Source organism: Staurois parvus, unplaced genomic scaffold (genome assembly GCF_062004578.1).
Source record: "Staurois parvus isolate SC_StPar_1 unplaced genomic scaffold, SC_StPar_1.0 ptg000151l, whole genome shotgun sequence".
Taxonomy (NCBI): Eukaryota; Metazoa; Chordata; class Amphibia; order Anura; family Ranidae; genus Staurois; species Staurois parvus.
In genome coordinates, this window is record NW_028317947.1 from 16,502,345 (window position 1) to 16,521,260 (window position 18,916).

The 18,916-nt window shown below is 45.9% G+C and overlaps 1 protein-coding gene across 4 annotated transcripts in view; it reads left to right on the forward strand.

Annotated features, from left to right (window-relative positions):
- The window catches only part of ATXN7L3 (ataxin 7 like 3), a 43,002-nt gene that overhangs the window by 13,077 nt on the left and 11,009 nt on the right, over window positions 1-18,916 (forward strand). For 2 of the 4 annotated variants that reach the window (XM_089674520.1, XM_089674519.1), the window contains exons 3-7: window positions 4,336-4,468; window positions 7,763-7,934; window positions 10,392-10,510; window positions 10,906-10,928; window positions 15,768-15,813. In XM_089674520.1, the coding sequence (XP_089530646.1) occupies window positions 4,336-4,468; window positions 7,763-7,934; window positions 10,392-10,510; window positions 10,906-10,928; window positions 15,768-15,813 (493 nt within the window). The remainder of the gene's footprint in view (window positions 1-4,335; window positions 4,469-7,762; window positions 7,935-10,391; window positions 10,511-10,905; window positions 10,929-15,767; window positions 15,814-18,916) is intronic. The other 2 variants (XM_089674522.1, XM_089674521.1) reach the window with 1 other exon arrangement.

Sequence of the window (18,916 nt, forward strand, 5' to 3'; positions counted from 1 at the left end):
CCACTGACGCCAATGATGGGGCACTATTCCTCCCACTGACGCCAATGATGGGGCACTGTTCCTCCCACTGACACCAATGATGGGGCACTATTCCTCCCACTGACACCAATGATGGGGCACTATTCCTCCCACTGACGCCAATGATGGGACACTATTCCTCCCACTGACGCCAATGATGGGACACTATTCCTCCCACTGACACCAATGATGGGACACTATTCCTCCCACTGACACCAATGATGGGACACTATTCCTCCCACTGACACCAATGATGGGACACTATTCCTCCCGCTAATATCAACTATTGAGCGCTATTTCTTTCAGTTATACCAATGATGGGGCACTTTCTCCCTCCACCTACTGACCATCAACCGTGAGGCCATGTGTGGTGTTTTTTTTTTGTTTAAACCCACACTGCCCCCATTTACCCCCCCCCCCAAAGTCTGAAGGATAGTAAACTCGCCCTTTGTTTTGAAAAGTCTGGAGACATCTGTATTAATGTGTATTTCCTGAATATTTTGTAGCTATTTGTAGGACTGAGCAGTCAGGGCAGTTGGCCAACGTAGTGCAATACATTATCTGAACGACGGACCATCACACCTGTATGAGCTACTTGTTCATCCAGTCCAAACCCCTGTCCCCCACTTCCCTTTTTTTTTTTTTCCCAGCTACAATGCCCTCCACTCCTCCGGGAAGGCTTTGCACAAGATTGATGGAATTTTGTATGTGTTCAGCCAAAAGGTGCTGATCTCAGAGGAGAAGATCTGGCTTATAGGTGGAGTTCTGATATGAACTAGATTGTAAGCTCCCAGGATCAGGGCCCTCCTTTCCCTCTTGTATTGATCTGTATTGTTGCTGTATTGTCTCCCTTTATATTGTAAAGTGCTGAGCAAACTGTTGGCTCTATATAAATCCTGTATAATAATAACCATTGCCCATGCAGCACAGACCACTGTTAGTCACATGATTTGTGACTTGGTTCTGTGCACATTAAAGTGGCCATGAAATATTTGAGAATATAGGAGTGCTCAGAGGGTTTACTTATTTATTTCAGGTACTTATATAGCGCCGTCAATTTACGCAGCACTATATATATATATTTTGCATTCACATCAGTCCTTAACCACTTCCAGACCGGACACTTTTACCCCCTTCCTGACCAGGGCAATTTTCAGCTTTCAGCGCTATCACACTTTGAATGACAATTGCGCGGTCATGCAATACTGTACCCAAATTAATTTTTTACCATTTTTTTTGAGACAGATAAAGCTTTATTTTGGTGGTATTTATTCACTGCTGGGATTTTTATTTTTTTTGCTATGTAAATGTCCAAAAATTTTGAACAAAAGTGTTTTTTTAATAAAATTTTGCAAATAAATATTTCATCATAAATCTTTGCCAAAATGTATTCTGTTATCTTTTTAGTAAAAAAAAAAAAAAAATTAGTTTATAACCAAAAATTATTATTTTTTTTACATTTTTATTTTTTTATATTTTTTATTTATTTTTTTTTACATACTGTCACCCTAGCAGTACAGTGTCACCATGGTGACACTGTACTACTTGTGGGGGGTGATGAAGATTTTTTTTTTTATTTTACAATGATTGCTTTTACACCCATATAGGATGTAAAAGCAATCATTTCTCTTTCTCTCTGTGTGCATTCCTGCACTCATTGAGAAGCACTGAGTGAGCTGTGATTGGTCACAGCTTGTCACATGGTACAAGCCTGTTGTGAATAGCCTTGTACCATGTGACCTCTGTGATCATTCACAGATTTCACACGTAGTAAGCAATGATGTCACAAGTGACATCTTGCTTACTACTTTGCATGTGATCACTGATTGGCCAATCAGTGATCACATGATCGGGACCTCGTACAGAGGTCCCGTCCGACGATCGGTGTTTCGCGATCGCGGTGCTGCGCGCTCCCAGGGAGCGTGCACAAGCAGGGTGCAGGGAGGTCGTTCATAAACGGCTACCCGACCCTGTACTGCCACCGTCCGGCCGTTTATATGCAATGGCCGGTCGGGAAGTGGTTAACCCTCAGGGGCATACAATCTAAGGTCCCTAACTCACATTCATATACTAGGGCCAATTTAGACAGGATCCAATGAACCTACCAGCATGTCTTTGGAGTGTGGGAGGAAACCGGAGTATCCGGAGGAAACCCATGCAGGCACAGGGAGAACATGCAAACTCCAGGCAGGAGGTGCCATGGCTGGGATTCAAACCAACGATCCTAGTACTGCCAGGCGGAAGTGCTAACCATTTAGCCCAGGCATGTCCAAAGTCCGGCCCGCGGGCCATTTACGGCCCGGGGGTCGGTTTAATACGGCCCTCCAACAGCCCTCCCTGCTCTGTGTAATGTGGCCCTCCCACAGCCCTCCCTTCTATGGCAGACAGTCTTCTGCTTGAGAGCAGAGGGCAGTGCGCATGCCTGACTGCGGCGCATTCTCCCTGGTCTGTGTAAATGCGGCTGTCGCACGGCCCTCCCTTCTGTGGCAGACAGTCTTCTGCTTGAGAGCAGTGCGCATGCGTGACTGCGCCGCGTTGGGAGCGACAGAGGGCGGTGACGTCAGGGCCGGGCTTCTAGCGTGAAGTGTGTTTCTCTTCCCCTCCCGGCTGCCGAGCAGAGACTTCAGCTCCAGCTACCTTTTTCACCCTTCACATTAGTGCAGGTAAGTTTTTTTTAAATTTATTTTCAATACATTGTGAAAACTCAGCTGTCAGTTGATCTTAATGTTATGAAATGAAAAGTATGTCGTTTGCAATTAACTTGGCATAAAATAATTTATTTGCATTTAATTGTAATGGTTCAAAGAATGTTCGGAAAAATGTTCGGCCCTCCGCCATGTTCACTTCATCCAATCTGGCCCTCTTTGAAAAAAGTTTGGACACCCCTGATTTAGCCACTGTGCTGCCCTAATTAATTGGTTAAGTGATTTCCAGCCCATACTCTGGTGTTTGCAGACTATAAAACTGCCAAAAAAGGATCTACATGTAATTAAAGAAAAAAAACAAATCTGTGCCCAGTACATGGCTTTTGGTTGGGGCAGTAGTCCAAGTCACTGCGCCAGTCAGAACAAAATACTGTCAGTGAAGGTTATTGTACTGCAAACACTGGCACAGCGACAGGGAAAATGATCAATCGGGTTGGCAGGCCGTGTTGCACCAGAGGATTGTAGATTGCCCTGGTCAGTTTTTTTCCTTTTCTCTAGCTGTGTCTGCTGCAGGAAGCCTGTGTCACTCGCATTCCATTGCTGGAGGAAGTGAAAGACAAATCCAGCTTTGCATAGTGATGCAACATTGGGCTTCATTGGAAACTACAAGAAAAGAGTGTCTGGTTTGATCATACCAGTCAGTCAAGTTATTTGTCATTCAGGCTGGAATCTGGTTGCTTGGGGCAACATGTGTGGTTTTTTTCTTTTCTTTTTTTTTTTTTTTTTCCCCATTGTCATGCATTGCAGTGCGATGGCAGACATAGGACATATCGCATTAATATAAGCAGGACCTTCGGGATTAGCACCTGCTTGCCACGAGATCCCCCTGTGCACCTACATGCTGTCAGGTCCCAAATGGGTAGGAGAGACCTGTGGCATGTATCTACCCAGCCTTCTAACCTACAGACTTGAATAAAGTGCACTTAACCCTTCATATATATTTCTTTTCTTTCTGCTATTACATCCTGTAGCCAGTAAAATAAATATTTCATACATTTACTCCAAAATAGCCATTCATTTTAACAGATACTGAAAGCTAAACACCATGCAGATATAAAATGCACAAATTAGTCCTTATGTAATTTTTTTTTTTTTTTTTTAATGCAAGCCATGTACTTACTTCAGTTTGACTTGCAGTGCAATGAGCTTCCTGATTGGAGGAGAGAGCAGAGCAACAGTCTTCTGCTTCTCCTTTCACTGTCCAGTTGCAGTCTGGGATAGGAAAAGACTTGCTACTGAACTAAAACAGAGAAAACTCTGGCCTTTTCCCCAAACAGGGCTGTGTTCTGTGGTAAAACTGTGTAAATCTCAGGACTGGATGGACAGAAATACAAATTATTTGGCAGGTAAAACAGATCCCATGTATATATTCTGTGTATTTAATGGTTTGCCTGGCATTCAGTGTTAATATGTTTCAGGAAAAAAAAATGGCAATTCTATCTGATTTTGTAGTTTTTTTTGTTTTTGTTTTTTTTTGTTTGAGTTTGCATAGTTTTTGTTTTGTTTTTTTTGTGTTTTTTTTTTTTTTTCTTTTGTTTTCCTGCAATGTGTATGAAGTCTGCTTCAGTGTCCTAGCTTCTTCCATGATATTCCTGATCTTCTTTTCTCATAGGCCCTTGCTCATGATATTTACACTGACCTGGTGGAGGATACATGTTTGGGGTTAAGTTTTGAGGTTCACCGAGCTGTTAAATGTGGTTATTTCTTGCTGGATGAGACCGACCCTGAGAGCATGAAAGACTTTGGTAAGTCGCTAAACATGTGTCTTTTTTTCTGCACATAGTATGAAAAGGAGTTACCAATATCACTGTTAAGGGTTAGTGGGAATGATTTTTTTGTATGATGAGGAAAGATAGGCAAAACGTTTACTTTTGGAAAAAGTCGGGGATTATAACCCTTGTCAGTTTGTTTGCCATCTGTATCCTATTAGGGAGATTTTCGTTCACTTCCTGTCCCATAGCAAAAACAGGAAGTGATGGAAAATCCATGCAAATTAAGGGAATTCCATGGGGGGGGGGGGCAGATCACCAGAACTAGTGTCCCCATTAAAAACATTTTTTCCTCTATTACTTTTCTGGGGACAATCCAAAATGTGGGAGTTTTTTTTTTTTTTTTTTTTTACTTTCACTTTGGATGATTATTATTATATAGGATTTATATAGCGCCAACTGGATGATCATGGTAAAGGGGACAAATAGGGAGGAGGGTGAATCGACCTAATAGAGGACACAGGCTGCAATAAAAACGTGACAGGTGTTCTATCCAAAACTATAAAAAATGTTGCCTTTGGATCTACTTTAAGGCCTCGTTCAGATGGCGTACAATAGGTTGTACCCCGTGTGAGGGCCAAGTGTGTCCATACAGGGATGCACTGGCACCCCATCCATTTCAATTTGGACATGGCAGATGCATGGACACGGCCGCTGCTCTCAATTTCACAGCTGTGTGGGTATGCGGTCTCAAATGTAGACTGTGTACTGCACCCACTCACGTGGCTGTCAGATTGGGAGCAGCGGCTGTGTCTGTGCAGCTGCTGCATCTTAATTGAAATGAATGGGGTTGCCTGCACGGGGATACACGGAACATCCGCACGTCCCTGTGAGGACAAGCACTGGCACTCCCATCTTTTTCAATTTGGACATGGTAGATGTATGGACACAGCCCCAATTTCACAGCTGTGTGCATATGGGTATGTGGTCTCACATGTAGACCGTGTGCATGCAGTGTACTGCACCCACACTCACATGGCTGTCAGGTTTGGAACAGCGGCTGTGTCTGTGCAGCAGATGCATTGCAATTGAAATGAATGGGGATACATGGAACATCTGCACATCCCTGTGTGGGCAAACACTGCCCTTACACAGGCGTATGTTATAGTATGCCTGTGTCAACAAGGCCTAAAGGAATGAACACTTTAGTGTTTTCCCTGCACCCATGGCATAGTCGTGTTGGGTTCCATTCACCAGGCTGAAGGTAATGGGAGATCTACTGTTGCTTTTGAGTCATTTGATATTTTCCAGCAGTATTGGGTTCTTACCATGAGTGGTTGCATAACTACTGACCTCCTGACTGAATGTGTATGCGGTGAAACTGTTACATCTATCAGCCAAGTAAAAAAGTAGGACTATCCAGTTCAACTTGCCAGCCTACCCCAGTCTAATCACGGCTATTGTCGGCCAGGAACATGGATATGTATAACTTATCAACAGAGGGGGATAAGAAAAGCCAGTTCAATCTGCCAGCCAGTTGGCCAACTATCAAAAACCAAATTAACCTATCTAGAAACATGCGTTTAAGGACAGGGGTTTAGTTAGCACACATCTGCAAATACATACGTAAGCCACAGAGCCACGTCACGGCACCCTGAGTATCTGTGGTCCTAACTCTATATATCTTGAGTCCTCACAATGGAGGCACATGCATTTAAATGGTTAGAAACAAGGGCAGGTGAACCTGAGGGAGCCCACCCCTCATTAAGGTCATGGGAGTGCACCTGACACCCAGCATGTAGGACAACGGCAGCCAGGGTGTCCAATGCACCCACTGAACCTCCACAATTAATATACAAAGAAAACACTGGCCACCTACCCAGGTCTATAACTGGCTTTTTAAACCGTGAACATGGAAGGCGTCGCAAAGTAAAAAAAGCCAGTTATAGACCTGGGTAGGTGACCAGTTTTTCTTTGTATGTTAATTTTGGAGGTTCAGTGGGTGCATTGGACACCCTGGCTGCCGTTGTGCTACATGCTGGGTGTCAGGTGTGCTCCCATGACTTTGAGAGGTGGGCTCCCTCAGGTTCACCTGCCCTTGTTTCTATCCATTTAAATGCATGTGCCCCCATTGTGAGGACTCTCAAGATTTATAGAGTTAGGACCACAGATACTCAGGGTGCCGTGACGTGGCTCTGTGGCTTACGTATGTATTTGCAAATGTGTGCTAACTAAACCCCTGTTTTTAAACGCATGTTCTTGGGTTAATTTTGGTTTTTGATAGTTGGCCAACTGGCTGGCAGATTGAACTGGCTTTCTTATCCCCCTCTGTTGATAAGTTATACATATCCATGTTCCTTGCCGACAATAGCCGTGATTAGACTGGGGTAGGCTGGCAAGTTGAACTGGTTAGTCCTATTTTTTTTACTTTCTGACGCCTTCCATGTTCACTGTTTTTAAAAAGCCAGTTATAGACCTGGGTAGGTGACCAGTGTTTTTTTTTTTTTTTTTTTTTTTTTTTTCTTTGTACATCTATCAACCAATCACAATCTCCCCTGTATGTTTTTAGTATAGTATAGGAGAGTCGGATGGTATGTGCCCAAACTGTGATGGGGGCACAGGAAAGTCTCCCTCCTGGACAATTCTAAAATAAGAGATGTTGCGCTTGTGGCCCTAAATGTGTATTCTTTACCATGCAGACATCGATGAGAGCAGAGTCTGCAGATGATTCACATGGTGGGTATTCTATAACCACCTGCTCACCTTTCATGCCTGGGACCCCTCACATCCCTTCATTGCCTTTCATGTACCTGCTAGGGCAGGGGTAGGCAACCTGCAACTCTCCAGCTGTTGCAGGACTACAAGTTCCATCATGCCTCTGCAAGTCATAGCTGTTACTGTCAGTTTTGTGATGTTACAATGCCTCATGGGAAATGTAGTTCCACAACAGCTAGAGAGCCGCAGGTTGCCTACCCCTGTGCTAGGGGAAGAGTGAAGGGGAATACTATAGAAAGTTAGCTGAGGGGCTGCTGACATCACATTCAAGATGGCGATGCCCAGCAGCAGTCTCTGGTCATTTGAATGTATACACAATGGAGGCTGTTATAGGTAAATTAAAATGCATTAAAGATGTTAAATGTACATATATTCTTATAGGAAGATTGTTGAAATGAATGGTCTAGTCTGGTGACAAGGGTCTGCTTAATGTTGTGGCTCCCTAACCATTTCATTTTGGTTATTTAGCGCATTGTGTCCTTTTTCCTGTTTGTCACTCCTTCTTTTTTTTTTTTTTTTTTTTTTTTTTATTTATTTGTTCTCCCCACGCTTCAGAAATCATAGACCAGCCTGGTGTGGACATCTTTGGTCAGGTTTATAACCAGTGGAAGAGCAAAGAGTGTGTGTGTCCAAATTGCAATCGCAGTATAGCAGCCTCCCGCTTTGCCCCTCACCTTGAGAAATGTCTTGGCATGGGTCGAAACAGCAGCCGCATCGCAAATCGCAGGTACATGGGAGGCTCTTATAAGTTCAGTTTTGGGTAGTGTCTCTTCCCCCTCTTCCCCCTCTTCCCCCTCTTCCCCCTCTTCCCCCTCTTCCCCCTCTTCCCCCTCTTCCCCCTCTTCCCCCTCTTCCCCCTCTTCCCCCTCTTCCCCCTCTTCCCCCTCTTCCCCCTCTTCCCCCTCTTCCCCCTCTTCCCCCTCTTCCCCCTCTTCCCCCTCTTCCCCCTCTTCCCCCTCTTCCCCTAACTCCAAACTACTTGCCCTCTGTTAGCTTGAGTCCTTTCTCTCCCAGTTATGAACTACTTTAGGTAAACTTTTGAATCTGTATTTTCACTTTATTGTAAAAACAATGTAGATAATACTTTTATTTTTTGCCTCAGGTCGAAACTTGGTTGTATATAAGGCATTCAGGCATTCCTTTCTCTCCAATTGGAGATTAAAGACCAGTTCCAGGAATGGTGTATTTTTCCATAATTGTCCTGCTTTGACCACTGTAACTATGCATATATCATACCTGGCTTATACCCCTGGAACACAGAATCGCTGAAGTGATCTCTCTACTGCTCCAGTGATCTCCACTAGCTTCTGGGATCTGCTGTAAGCAGTTGCTTACTTAACACAGAAGGTCACCTGCTCGGCACAGGCGCCATTTGAAGAATGTTACATTTTCTGAATGAATGCAAAGTGTTCTTGGATTGGATGAGGTGGGGCAGGGATGTTGCGCTTTCCTCTTTTTCCAATTCAAGGATGTTCAGAAAATACAAATCATTCTCTGAATGGTGGCCGTGCTGAGCAGCTGACCACCACTGTAATGAAGGATAAGTTCATCTTTCGTGACATGTTACACCCATATGCAGGATGTAACATAACATGTTACTGTAGCACTGGCCCCTGCACATCACCCCCACCTTCCCCTCCCTGAGGTTCGAGCAGACAGATTACACTGACCGTTTGCAGGAGACCTGCATGGCACCAGTGTTCTGCTGATTGCTGGTGCAAAGCTTTCCAGGCTCCTAAAAGAAAATGGTAAATGCATATTTCTTTTACCTGCAAACAATATGCATTTATTATTTTTTGTTAAAAGGTGAACTTATCCTTTAACCCCTTGGCGTCGGTGCTCCTGGCCCTTTAAGGGTTTCAGAAGCTGGGGGGCGGGGTTTAGGGTCATGTAACACGCTGTCACAGCGGTCACGTGATCGAGAAAGGTCCTGATCGAAAGAGGAGATCGGGACCTTTCCGTGAGTACCAGACGTGTGCTGGGATCGCGCAGGGCGCACGCTATCAGCGCGTATGTATATATATTTTTTTTAAATAGAATGCAAATGTGCGGACGCTCGGCGTTTAGGCCCAGATGCCGGGAGGCCGCACATTTGCGTTAGGCCGGCGCCAAGAGGTTAAGAAAGCATCAGGCTGGCCATTTGGCACGGGACCCAGGAGCTAGTTGAGATCACTGGAGTAACCGTGTCTACTTCAGTGATTCTAGGGGTATAGGCCAGGTGTGGTGTGTATATACATAGTTACATTGGTCCAAGCTTGACCAGTATTCCATGCCTGCAATTCTTCTTTTAAGCCCTTTAACATGTCATTCAGCTCTCAAATGATAGTACCTTGATATTTTACAGTATGACGGGGTAGGAGGCATCAATGGGAGTGATTCCACGCACTCATGGCTTGCCCTGTATACAGAGTAGGCTTAGGATCCACCAATTTAATAATGTTTATGTGCGTTACTGATATGGCAGCTTGACTTTGGCATTTTGTATTCCTTTTACAAAAAGTTTTATTGTAGATGAAGCAGAGATAAACAAACATTCGGATCACAGATTCAATGGCCATCAAATATAAATTGTACTGGATAAATGGAAACCAATTTAAATCATACATTGATAAAGGCATAAGTTGAAAAGAAAAATTTTACATAGGTACTTCATAAAAACAAGGATAAGGGAAAGAGTTGGCGAGGAACTATTAGCGAACTTTTGAAGGTCCATAATAATGTGAGTTCAAAAGAAAGTTTTGCTGCATCAACATTATGCAAAACAAGACGGGCACAAAAGGAGACCTTTCTAAGAAATGATACCTGTTCCAAACCCTAGGTACATAAAAGAAGTCTGGGGTACATAGTACTGCAGATGTAGCACATAAAACAGGAAACTCAATCTGTAAAATATGATTAAGAGCAGCTTGGAAAGGAGATTAGAAAAGGACAAACAGTATAGAGACAGACAACAACAAAACAAAAAAAAAATCGAGAGGGGCTCCTAGGCGATCACGACAGAATCCATCCTCCGGTCGATAGAAGGGACTGGTCAAATCTAGAAGGTTGAGCTATATCCAGGGCATTTTGTATTCTAAATACCTCATGCTAATCTTCATTGGAGATTTTAACCCAGTCCCATGGCCAAAGTTTTCATTTGGGGAAAAATGACCATTAATGGTAAGACTGATGCATTGGCTTTCAGAATTGCGAGCAGCAACAATATGAACAAATCAGAAAGCGACCAAGAAGATAATGATGATGTAAACGATAACGATTGGTCGTATGGCTCGGAGAAGAAAGGTGCGTTTAGTCAGTCTGGAGGTAACTAACCCGTGCAGTACTTTAATTACATACAATTTTTCTGTGATCGATTCATAAACCCAGTCTGACTTTTTTTTTCTTTGTTTTATGTTTGTTTTTTGTTTGTTTTTTTTGTTCCTTCCCTTTTCCCTACCTGTGTGTCTTTACATGTTCATTCTTTAATTTTTCCCAATTGACGTTTGCTGTTGATTCTGGCAAAATTGTGTTTTGTTTTTATTTGTCATCTTCTCATTTGCATCTTGTCTTGCTGATCCCTGTGGCCTTTTCCTGTACACCCGTCTTGCTGCCTTCTCTCCTGTTTTTTCCTGCCTTGTTCTGTCCCCACTGCTATATATATCTATGTTCTTTCTCTCATTATTTCTCTGTATCTGCTGTACAACTTCCCCCATTTCCAGCAAAGAAGAGGAAATCAGAAAAGGTAAGATATTATTTTTTTTTTTCCGTCTTTTAAGTGTTTGAAATATAATGGGTAAAGGTTTTATGGGTATATAAAGAGCAGATTTTGTATGGATGCCCCCTGGAGGATTCTGGGACAAGACCTGATAATAATGGTAGGTTTATGTCTTCCATGTGACCTGGATGCATTCTTGGATACTGCTGGGAGTAGCTCAAGCTTAAACTTTTCATTGATGGGGTTAAGGCTAGCCATGGATATGACAACAGAAGAACCTTAAAGATTTGCTGCATTAACCACTTCCCATCCAGCCCATGTATATGAACGGCCGGAGGGGGGAGTGCAGGGGCGGGTGGCCGTTTATAAATGTCTTCCCTGCTTGTGTGCGCTCCCTGGGAGCACGCAGCACCTCAGGACACTGCGGAACACCGATCGCTGTACGGGACCTCTGTGTAAGGTGGCGATCATGTGATCACTGATTGGCCAATCACTGATCACATGAAGAGTAGTAAGCAAGATGTCACTTCTGACATCATTGCTTACTACATGTGAAATCTGTGAATGATCACAGAGGTCACATGATACAAGGCTATTGACAACAGCCTTGTACCATGTGACAAGCTGTGACCAATCACAGCTCACACAGTATTTCTCCATGGCTGCAGGAATGCAGCCAGAGAGGAGAAATGATTGCTTTTACACCCATAAAGGCTGTAAAAGCAATCAGTGTAAAATAAAATAAAAAAAATCTTCATCACCCCCCACAAGTAGTACAGTGTCACTATGGTATGGACAGTATGTAAAAAAAATTTAGAATTATAATTTTTGGTTATAAACTAGTTTTGTTTTTGTAGTAAAAAGATAATGAAAGAAATTTTGGCAAAGATTTATGAAGAAAGATTATTTACTTGCAAAATTTTATAAGAACACTTTTTTTTTTTTTTTTTCAAAATTTGACTTTTTCATTCATATAGCCAAAAAAAAAATCCCAATGTTGAATAAATACCACCAAAATAAAGTTTTCTTTTTTCTGTCTCTAAAAAATTCATATGGGTACAGTGTTGCATGGCCACGCAATTGTCATTCAAAGTGTGATAGCACTGAAAGCTGAAAATTGGCCTGGGCAGGAAGGGGGTTAAAGTGTCTGGACTTGAAGTGGTTAAACTCATAACTAACGTATACTGTGGAAGTCATGCCAAAGACAAGCAGAGGGCAAAGAACTAGTCGCCAATATTACCTGTAGACTCCCTGATGTATCTCCAGGACTGGCCTATGGTTCCTTTTAAGGCTGTCATGATAATGCCTAACCATGGCCTTTGTTTGCCAGAGAGCTGCCTAGGAAACCTCCAGATTAGACTTTATACCTAATCGGGACGTTCTTTACATTGGGGTTCCCTTCAACCATGTCTTGTTTTACACTGTGTGTCTGTGTGGAGTTGGCCATTTTGGTAAAGGAGCAGGTCTTTGCTGGTCATCAGGCACAGCAATCTTCAGCGGACCCTCTGAGCAGTGAGCACCACATTAGTGACCTCTCTTGTTAGGTTAGGTGTGCCTAGGCACATGACAAAAAGTAAAAAAAATATTTATTGGAAGGATAAAAAGTAAGTATCGTACTCAAAATTGACATACAGGTCAAAGGCACATCACACTAAACAGCGGTGTCCAATCCACACTGCATATAAGTCCGTAAATGGAACCCTGGACTTCCAACAGGCTGACGTGTTTCGAGGACTCAGCCCTTTGGGCTCTGAGGAAGAGGCTGAGTCCTCGAAACACGTTAGCCTGTTGGAAGTCCAGGGTTCCATTTACGGACTTATATGCAGTGTGGATTGGACACCGCTTTTTAGTGTGATGTGCCTTTTGACCTGTATGTCAATTGTGAGTACGATACTTGCCATATTTTTCGCCGTATAAGACGCACCTGACCATAAGACGCACCTAGGTTTTAGAGGCAGAAAACAGGAAAAAAAAAAATTCTGAACTAATGGACTACAGACACAGCACAGGGATGACCAGAGACTGCGGACAGCACAGGGATGACCAGAGACTGCGGACAGCACAGGGATGACCAGAGACTGCGGACAGCACAGGGATGACCAGAGACTGCGGACAGCACAGGGATGACCAGAGACTGCGGACAGCACAGGGATGACCAGAGACTGCGGACAGCACAGGGATGACCAGAGACTGCGGACAGCACAGGGATGACCAGAGACTGCGGACAGCACAGATGACTGCTGACCTTTGGGGAGGTGGGGAGCGGGTACCTGAATTTGACAGGTACCCGCTCTTACTTTCGCAGAGTTTTTGTTTGATCTTACCTGTTCCTCGATCCAGCCGCGCGCTGTCTTCCCGGCTTCTGTAATGGCGCTCGGCATGACAGCCGGGTGCCCAGTGCGCATGAGCGAGAAGCACTTGCGCTTTGTGATTGGTCCGGCGGCTTCTGGGATCTGTCATGTGTCCCAGGTACCGCCTTACCATTCACAAAAAGCACCGCTTCTTGCGCATGCGCACTTGGCACCCGGCTGTCATGCCCAGTGCCCACACTGCAGAAGCCGGGAAGACAGCACGCCGCTGGATAGAGGAACAGGTAAGGTCCCGCTGCAGAGCTGAGCGGCCGGCCCGGTATTCTGACACGGCCGCGGTGGAAATACCAGACCGGCCGCTCCATATTCGCTCTATAAGACGCACTGACATTTCCCCCCCAGTTTTGGGGAAGAAAAAGTGCGTCTTATACGGCAAAAAATACGGTACTTTTTATCCTTCCAATAAATATTGTTTACGATAATGCACTAGGCCGCTGCGCCCTTGGTTTGTTTTTTCTTTGTATACAGTGACATTGGACTACCCCGATCCATTGAGGGCAGCAAGGAATGCATTTTCCTGCGTTGTTACCATAGCCCTAGCTCAGTCCATCCCCAAATGCAGGAGTACAGTTTGCTGTGTTTAAATTTATTGCAGATAAATACCATTGCACTTTGTAGACAATAAGTGGATTTTTCAGCGTACTCACAATTCACCTTTGTAGACATCTCCTATAAGATGGCAAATCCACTTTAATTGAAGTTACATTATACTTTGACTCCGTACCATTTTCTAATCCATGTCTAGTGAATATATTTCGATCAGTTGTAACGCTGTGAGCACTCACCATATGCCATCGAGGCATGGACTCCACTAAGACCTCTGAAGGTATGCTGTGCTATCTGGCACCAAGCCAGCAGTAGCAGATTCTTTAAACCTTTCCCTGGCAGGTCCGTACATCATATGGACCTAATATCGAGGGGGTTTACATACAATCCAGTGGCTGCAGCCACCAGGATTGTGTATAAAACTGACAAGCAGACTCCTGTCTATAAGGTGGAAGCAGTTGGGCAGCTGCGCTGCTGCCCAATTGTTTCCACACACCCCCAGTAATAGCGCCCCCACCATGTATTCCATGCTCCGATGACCTGGGGTTGACATGGCGGGTGGAGGGTATGGAGGAAAGTGGACACCCGTCTGCTCTTTTTCCCCTTCTTGCTGTGACCCAGAAAGTGACTTGTAAATCTGGAAAATTTTGTGGTGAAGTCAACACCTCAAACTAGTCCTGTTCCTCAAACCATTTTTGAGTTCACTAGACACGGCCACCTTCTTTCATTGCTCCGTGGTCCAGTTCTGATGCTCCTGTGCCTGTTGTAGGTTCTTTTGGCTGTGGACACGGGTCAGTATGGACACCCTGAACAATCTGCAACTACGCAACCCATACACAACAACCTGCGATGTACTGTGTGTTCTGATACCTTTCGATCAGAGCAAGCATGACATTTTTCAGCAATTGGAGCTTATAGTAGCTCTTCTTTTGGATCGAGCTACATGGGCCATCCTGTGCTGCCCACATACATCCGTGAGCCTTGACTGCCCATGATCCTATCACTAGTTTGCCTTCTTTAGGTAGGTCCTGACCACTGCAGATCAGAAACATCCCACAAGAGCTGCAGTTGTGGAGATGTTGTGATCAAGTTGTCCAGCCATCATCATATGGCCCTTGTCAAAGTTGCACAAATTCTTACACACACACTTTTTTTTTTTTTTTTTGTTCTACTTACAACACATCAACTTCAGGGACAACATGTTCACTTGCCTTATGCATCCCACCCACTTTCAGGTGCCATTGTACCAAGATAATCAGTCTTATGCACTTTTACCAGTTAGTGGCCTTAATGTTATGGCTTGTATCTCTCCCATCATCTTCGTTTGTATGCTGCCTTGTAGCACTGGGGTCCTCGGTTTGAAACCCGTCCAAGACCCTAAGCGCAGAGTTTGCACGTTCGCCTGTGCTTGCATGGGTTTCTTCTCCCGCACTCCAAAGACCTGCTAGTAGGTTAATTGACTACTTTTTGAATTGGCCCTAGAATGTGAGATTCCCTTGAGGGATTGATTACCTTTTAGATTGGTGGCCAAGGCTGGCATTTTTGAAGAAGCTAAAGTACGTACGTAGAGGTAGTCTTCTCCCAATCTTACGGTTGTCAACTAGCTTGGGTGTCGATCATCTCGTATCTATGGCTAGTTGAAGGACGAGGAAGAGTTTTAGGCCCAACCCACTGGGGGCTGGCTAAAGATTATATTGGGAAGTTAGATCTCCTTCATACAAATACTTGGCAGAGTTTGGTAGAGAAGAGTTTCTCAGCTCCATGAATATTGGTTCAATGGTTGACCACACTGTGCCTCTATCTACCAAATTCTATTTACTACCGATTTTTTTTTTTTTTTTTTTTTTTTTTTTTGTTTTTTTTGTTTTTTGTTGTTTTTTGTTTTTTGTCAAGTTGGCTAGCTTTTCTTGTTACTGATGGTGCTTATATGTAAATTTATTTCCTCTTTCAGAATCCAAATTCCCCACGGAGATCAAAGTCCATAAAACACAAAAATGGTATGCAATTATAATGTATCTGATTTAATAGCAGCAATGTTGGGAAGTGCTTAGATAAGACATTGGTTGCCTTCTGTCAGTTTCAGATCACTATTCATTCCCTTTAAAGTGTTACTAAACCCCAGACCCTGCATGCACTATATCTGGTCTCCCCGGACCCTGCATGCACTATATCTGGTCTCCCCGGACCCTGCATGCACTATATCTGGTCTCCCCGGACCCTGCATGCACTATATCTGGTCTCCCCGGACCCTGCATGCACTATATCTGGTCTCCCCGGACCCTGCATGCACTATATCTGGTCTCCCCGGACCCTGCATGCACTATATCTGGTCTCCCCGGACCCTGCATGCACTATATCTGGTCTCCCCGGACCCTGCATGCACTATATCTGGTCTCCCCGGACCCTGCATGCACTATATCTGGTCTCCCCGGACCCTGCATGCACTATATCTGGTCTCCCCGGACCCTGCATGCACTATATCTGGTCTCCCCGGACCCTGCATGCACTATATCTGGTCTCCCCGGACCCTGCATGCACTATATCTGGTCTCCCCGGACCCTGCATGCACTATATCTGGTCTCCCCGGACCCTGCATGCACTATATCTGGTCTCCCCGGACCCTGCATGCACTATATCTGGTCTCCCCGGACCCTGCATGCACTATATCTGGTCTCCCCGGACCCTGCATGCACTATATCTGGTCTCCCCGGACCCTGCATGCACTATATCTGGTCTCCCCGGACCCTGCATGCACTATATCTGGTCTCCCCGGACCCTGCATGCACTATATCTGGTCTCCCCGGACCCTGCATGCACTATATCTGGTCTCCCCGGACCCTGCATGCACTATATCTGGTCTCCCCGGACCCTGCATGCACTATATCTGGTCTCCCCGGACCCTGCATGCACTATATCTGGTCTCCCCGGACCCTGCATGCACTATATCTGGTCTCCCCGGACCCTGCATGCACTATATCTGGTCTCCCCGGACCCTGCATGCACTATATCTGGTCTCCCCGGACCCTGCATGCACTATATCTGGTCTCCCCGGACCCTGCATGCACTATATCTGGTCTCCCCGGACCCTGCATGCACTATATCTGGTCTCCCCGGACCCTGCATGCACTATATCTGGTCTCCCCGGACCCTGCATGCACTATATCTGGTCTCCCCGGACCCTGCATGCACTATATCTGGTCTCCCCGGACCCTGCATGCACTATATCTGGTCTCCCCGGACCCTGCATGCACTATATCTGGTCTCCCCGGACCCTGCATGCACTATATCTGGTCTCCCCGGACCCTGCATGCACTATATCTGGTCTCCCCGGACCCTGCATGCACTATATCTGGTCTCCCCGGACCCTGCATGCACTATATCTGGTCTCCCCGGACCCTGCATGCACTATATCTGGTCTCCCCGGACCCTGCATGCACTATATCTGGTCTCCCCGGACCCTGCATGCACTATATCTGGTCTCCCCGGACCCTGCATGCACTATATCTGGTCTCCCCGGACCCTGCATGCACTATATCTGGTCTCCCCGGACCCTGCATGCACTATATCTGGTCTCCCCGGACCCTGCATGCACTATATCTGGTCTCCCCGGACCCTGCATGCACTATATCTGGTCTCCCCGGACCCTGCATGCACTATATCTGGTCTCCCCGGACCCTGCATGCACTATATCTGGTCTCCCCGGACCCTGCATGCACTATATCTGGTCTCCCCGGACCCTGCATGCACTATATCTGGTCTCCCCGGACCCTGCATGCACTATATCTGGTCTCCCCGGACCCTGCATGCACTATATCTGGTCTCCCCGGACCCTGCATGCACTATATCTGGTCTCCCCGGACCCTGCATGCACTATATCTGGTCTCCCCGGACCCTGCATGCACTATATCTGGTCTCCCCGGACCCTGCATGCACTATATCTGGTCTCCCCGGACCCTGCATGCACTATATCTGGTCTCCCCGGACCCTGCATGCACTATATCTGGTCTCCCCGGACCCTGCATGCACTATATCTGGTCTCCCCGGACCCTGCATGCACTATATCTGGTCTCCCCGGACCCTGCATGCACTATATCTGGTCTCCCCGGACCCTGCATGCACTATATCTGGTCTCCCCGGACCCTGCATGCACTATATCTGGTCTCCCCGGACCCTGCATGCACTATATCTGGTCTCCCCGGACCCTGCATGCACTATATCTGGTCTCCCCGGACCCTGCATGCACTATATCTGGTCTCCCCGGACCCTGCATGCACTATATCTGGTCTCCCCGGACCCTGCATGCACTATATCTGGTCTCCCCGGACCCTGCATGCACTATATCTGGTCTCCCCGGACCCTGCATGCACTATATCTGGTCTCCCCGGACCCTGCATGCACTATATCTGGTCTCCCCGGACCCTGCATGCACTATATCTGGTCTCCCCGGACCCTGCATGCACTATATCTGGTCTCCCCGGACCCTGCATGCACTATATCTGGTCTCCCCGGACCCTGCATGCACTATATCTGGTCTCCCCGGACCCTGCATGCACTATATCTGGTCTCCCCGGACCCTGCATGCACTATATCTGGTCTCCCCGGACCCTGCATGCACTATATCTGGTCTCCCCGGACCCTGCATGCACTATATCTGGTCTCCCCGGACCCTGCATGCACTATATCTGGTCTCCCCGGACCCTGCATGCACTATATCTGGTCTCCCCGGACCCTGCATGCACTATATCTGGTCTCCCCGGACCCTGCATGCACTATATCTGGTCTCCCCGGACCCTGCATGCACTATATCTGGTCTCCCCGGACCCTGCATGCACTATATCTGGTCTCCCCGGACCCTGCATGCACTATATCTGGTCTCCCCGGACCCTGCATCCACTATATCTGGTCTCCCCGGACCCTGCATCCACTATATCCGGTCTCCCCGGACCCTGCATCCACTATATCTGTTAAAAATAAATAGTGTAGAGCTAATAATACTAACCATTACGTGTTACAATGCACAAACTCTATATACATCCCCTACATATATATATATATATCCAAGGTGATAAATCAATACATAAATAATAAAATAGTTCTGTC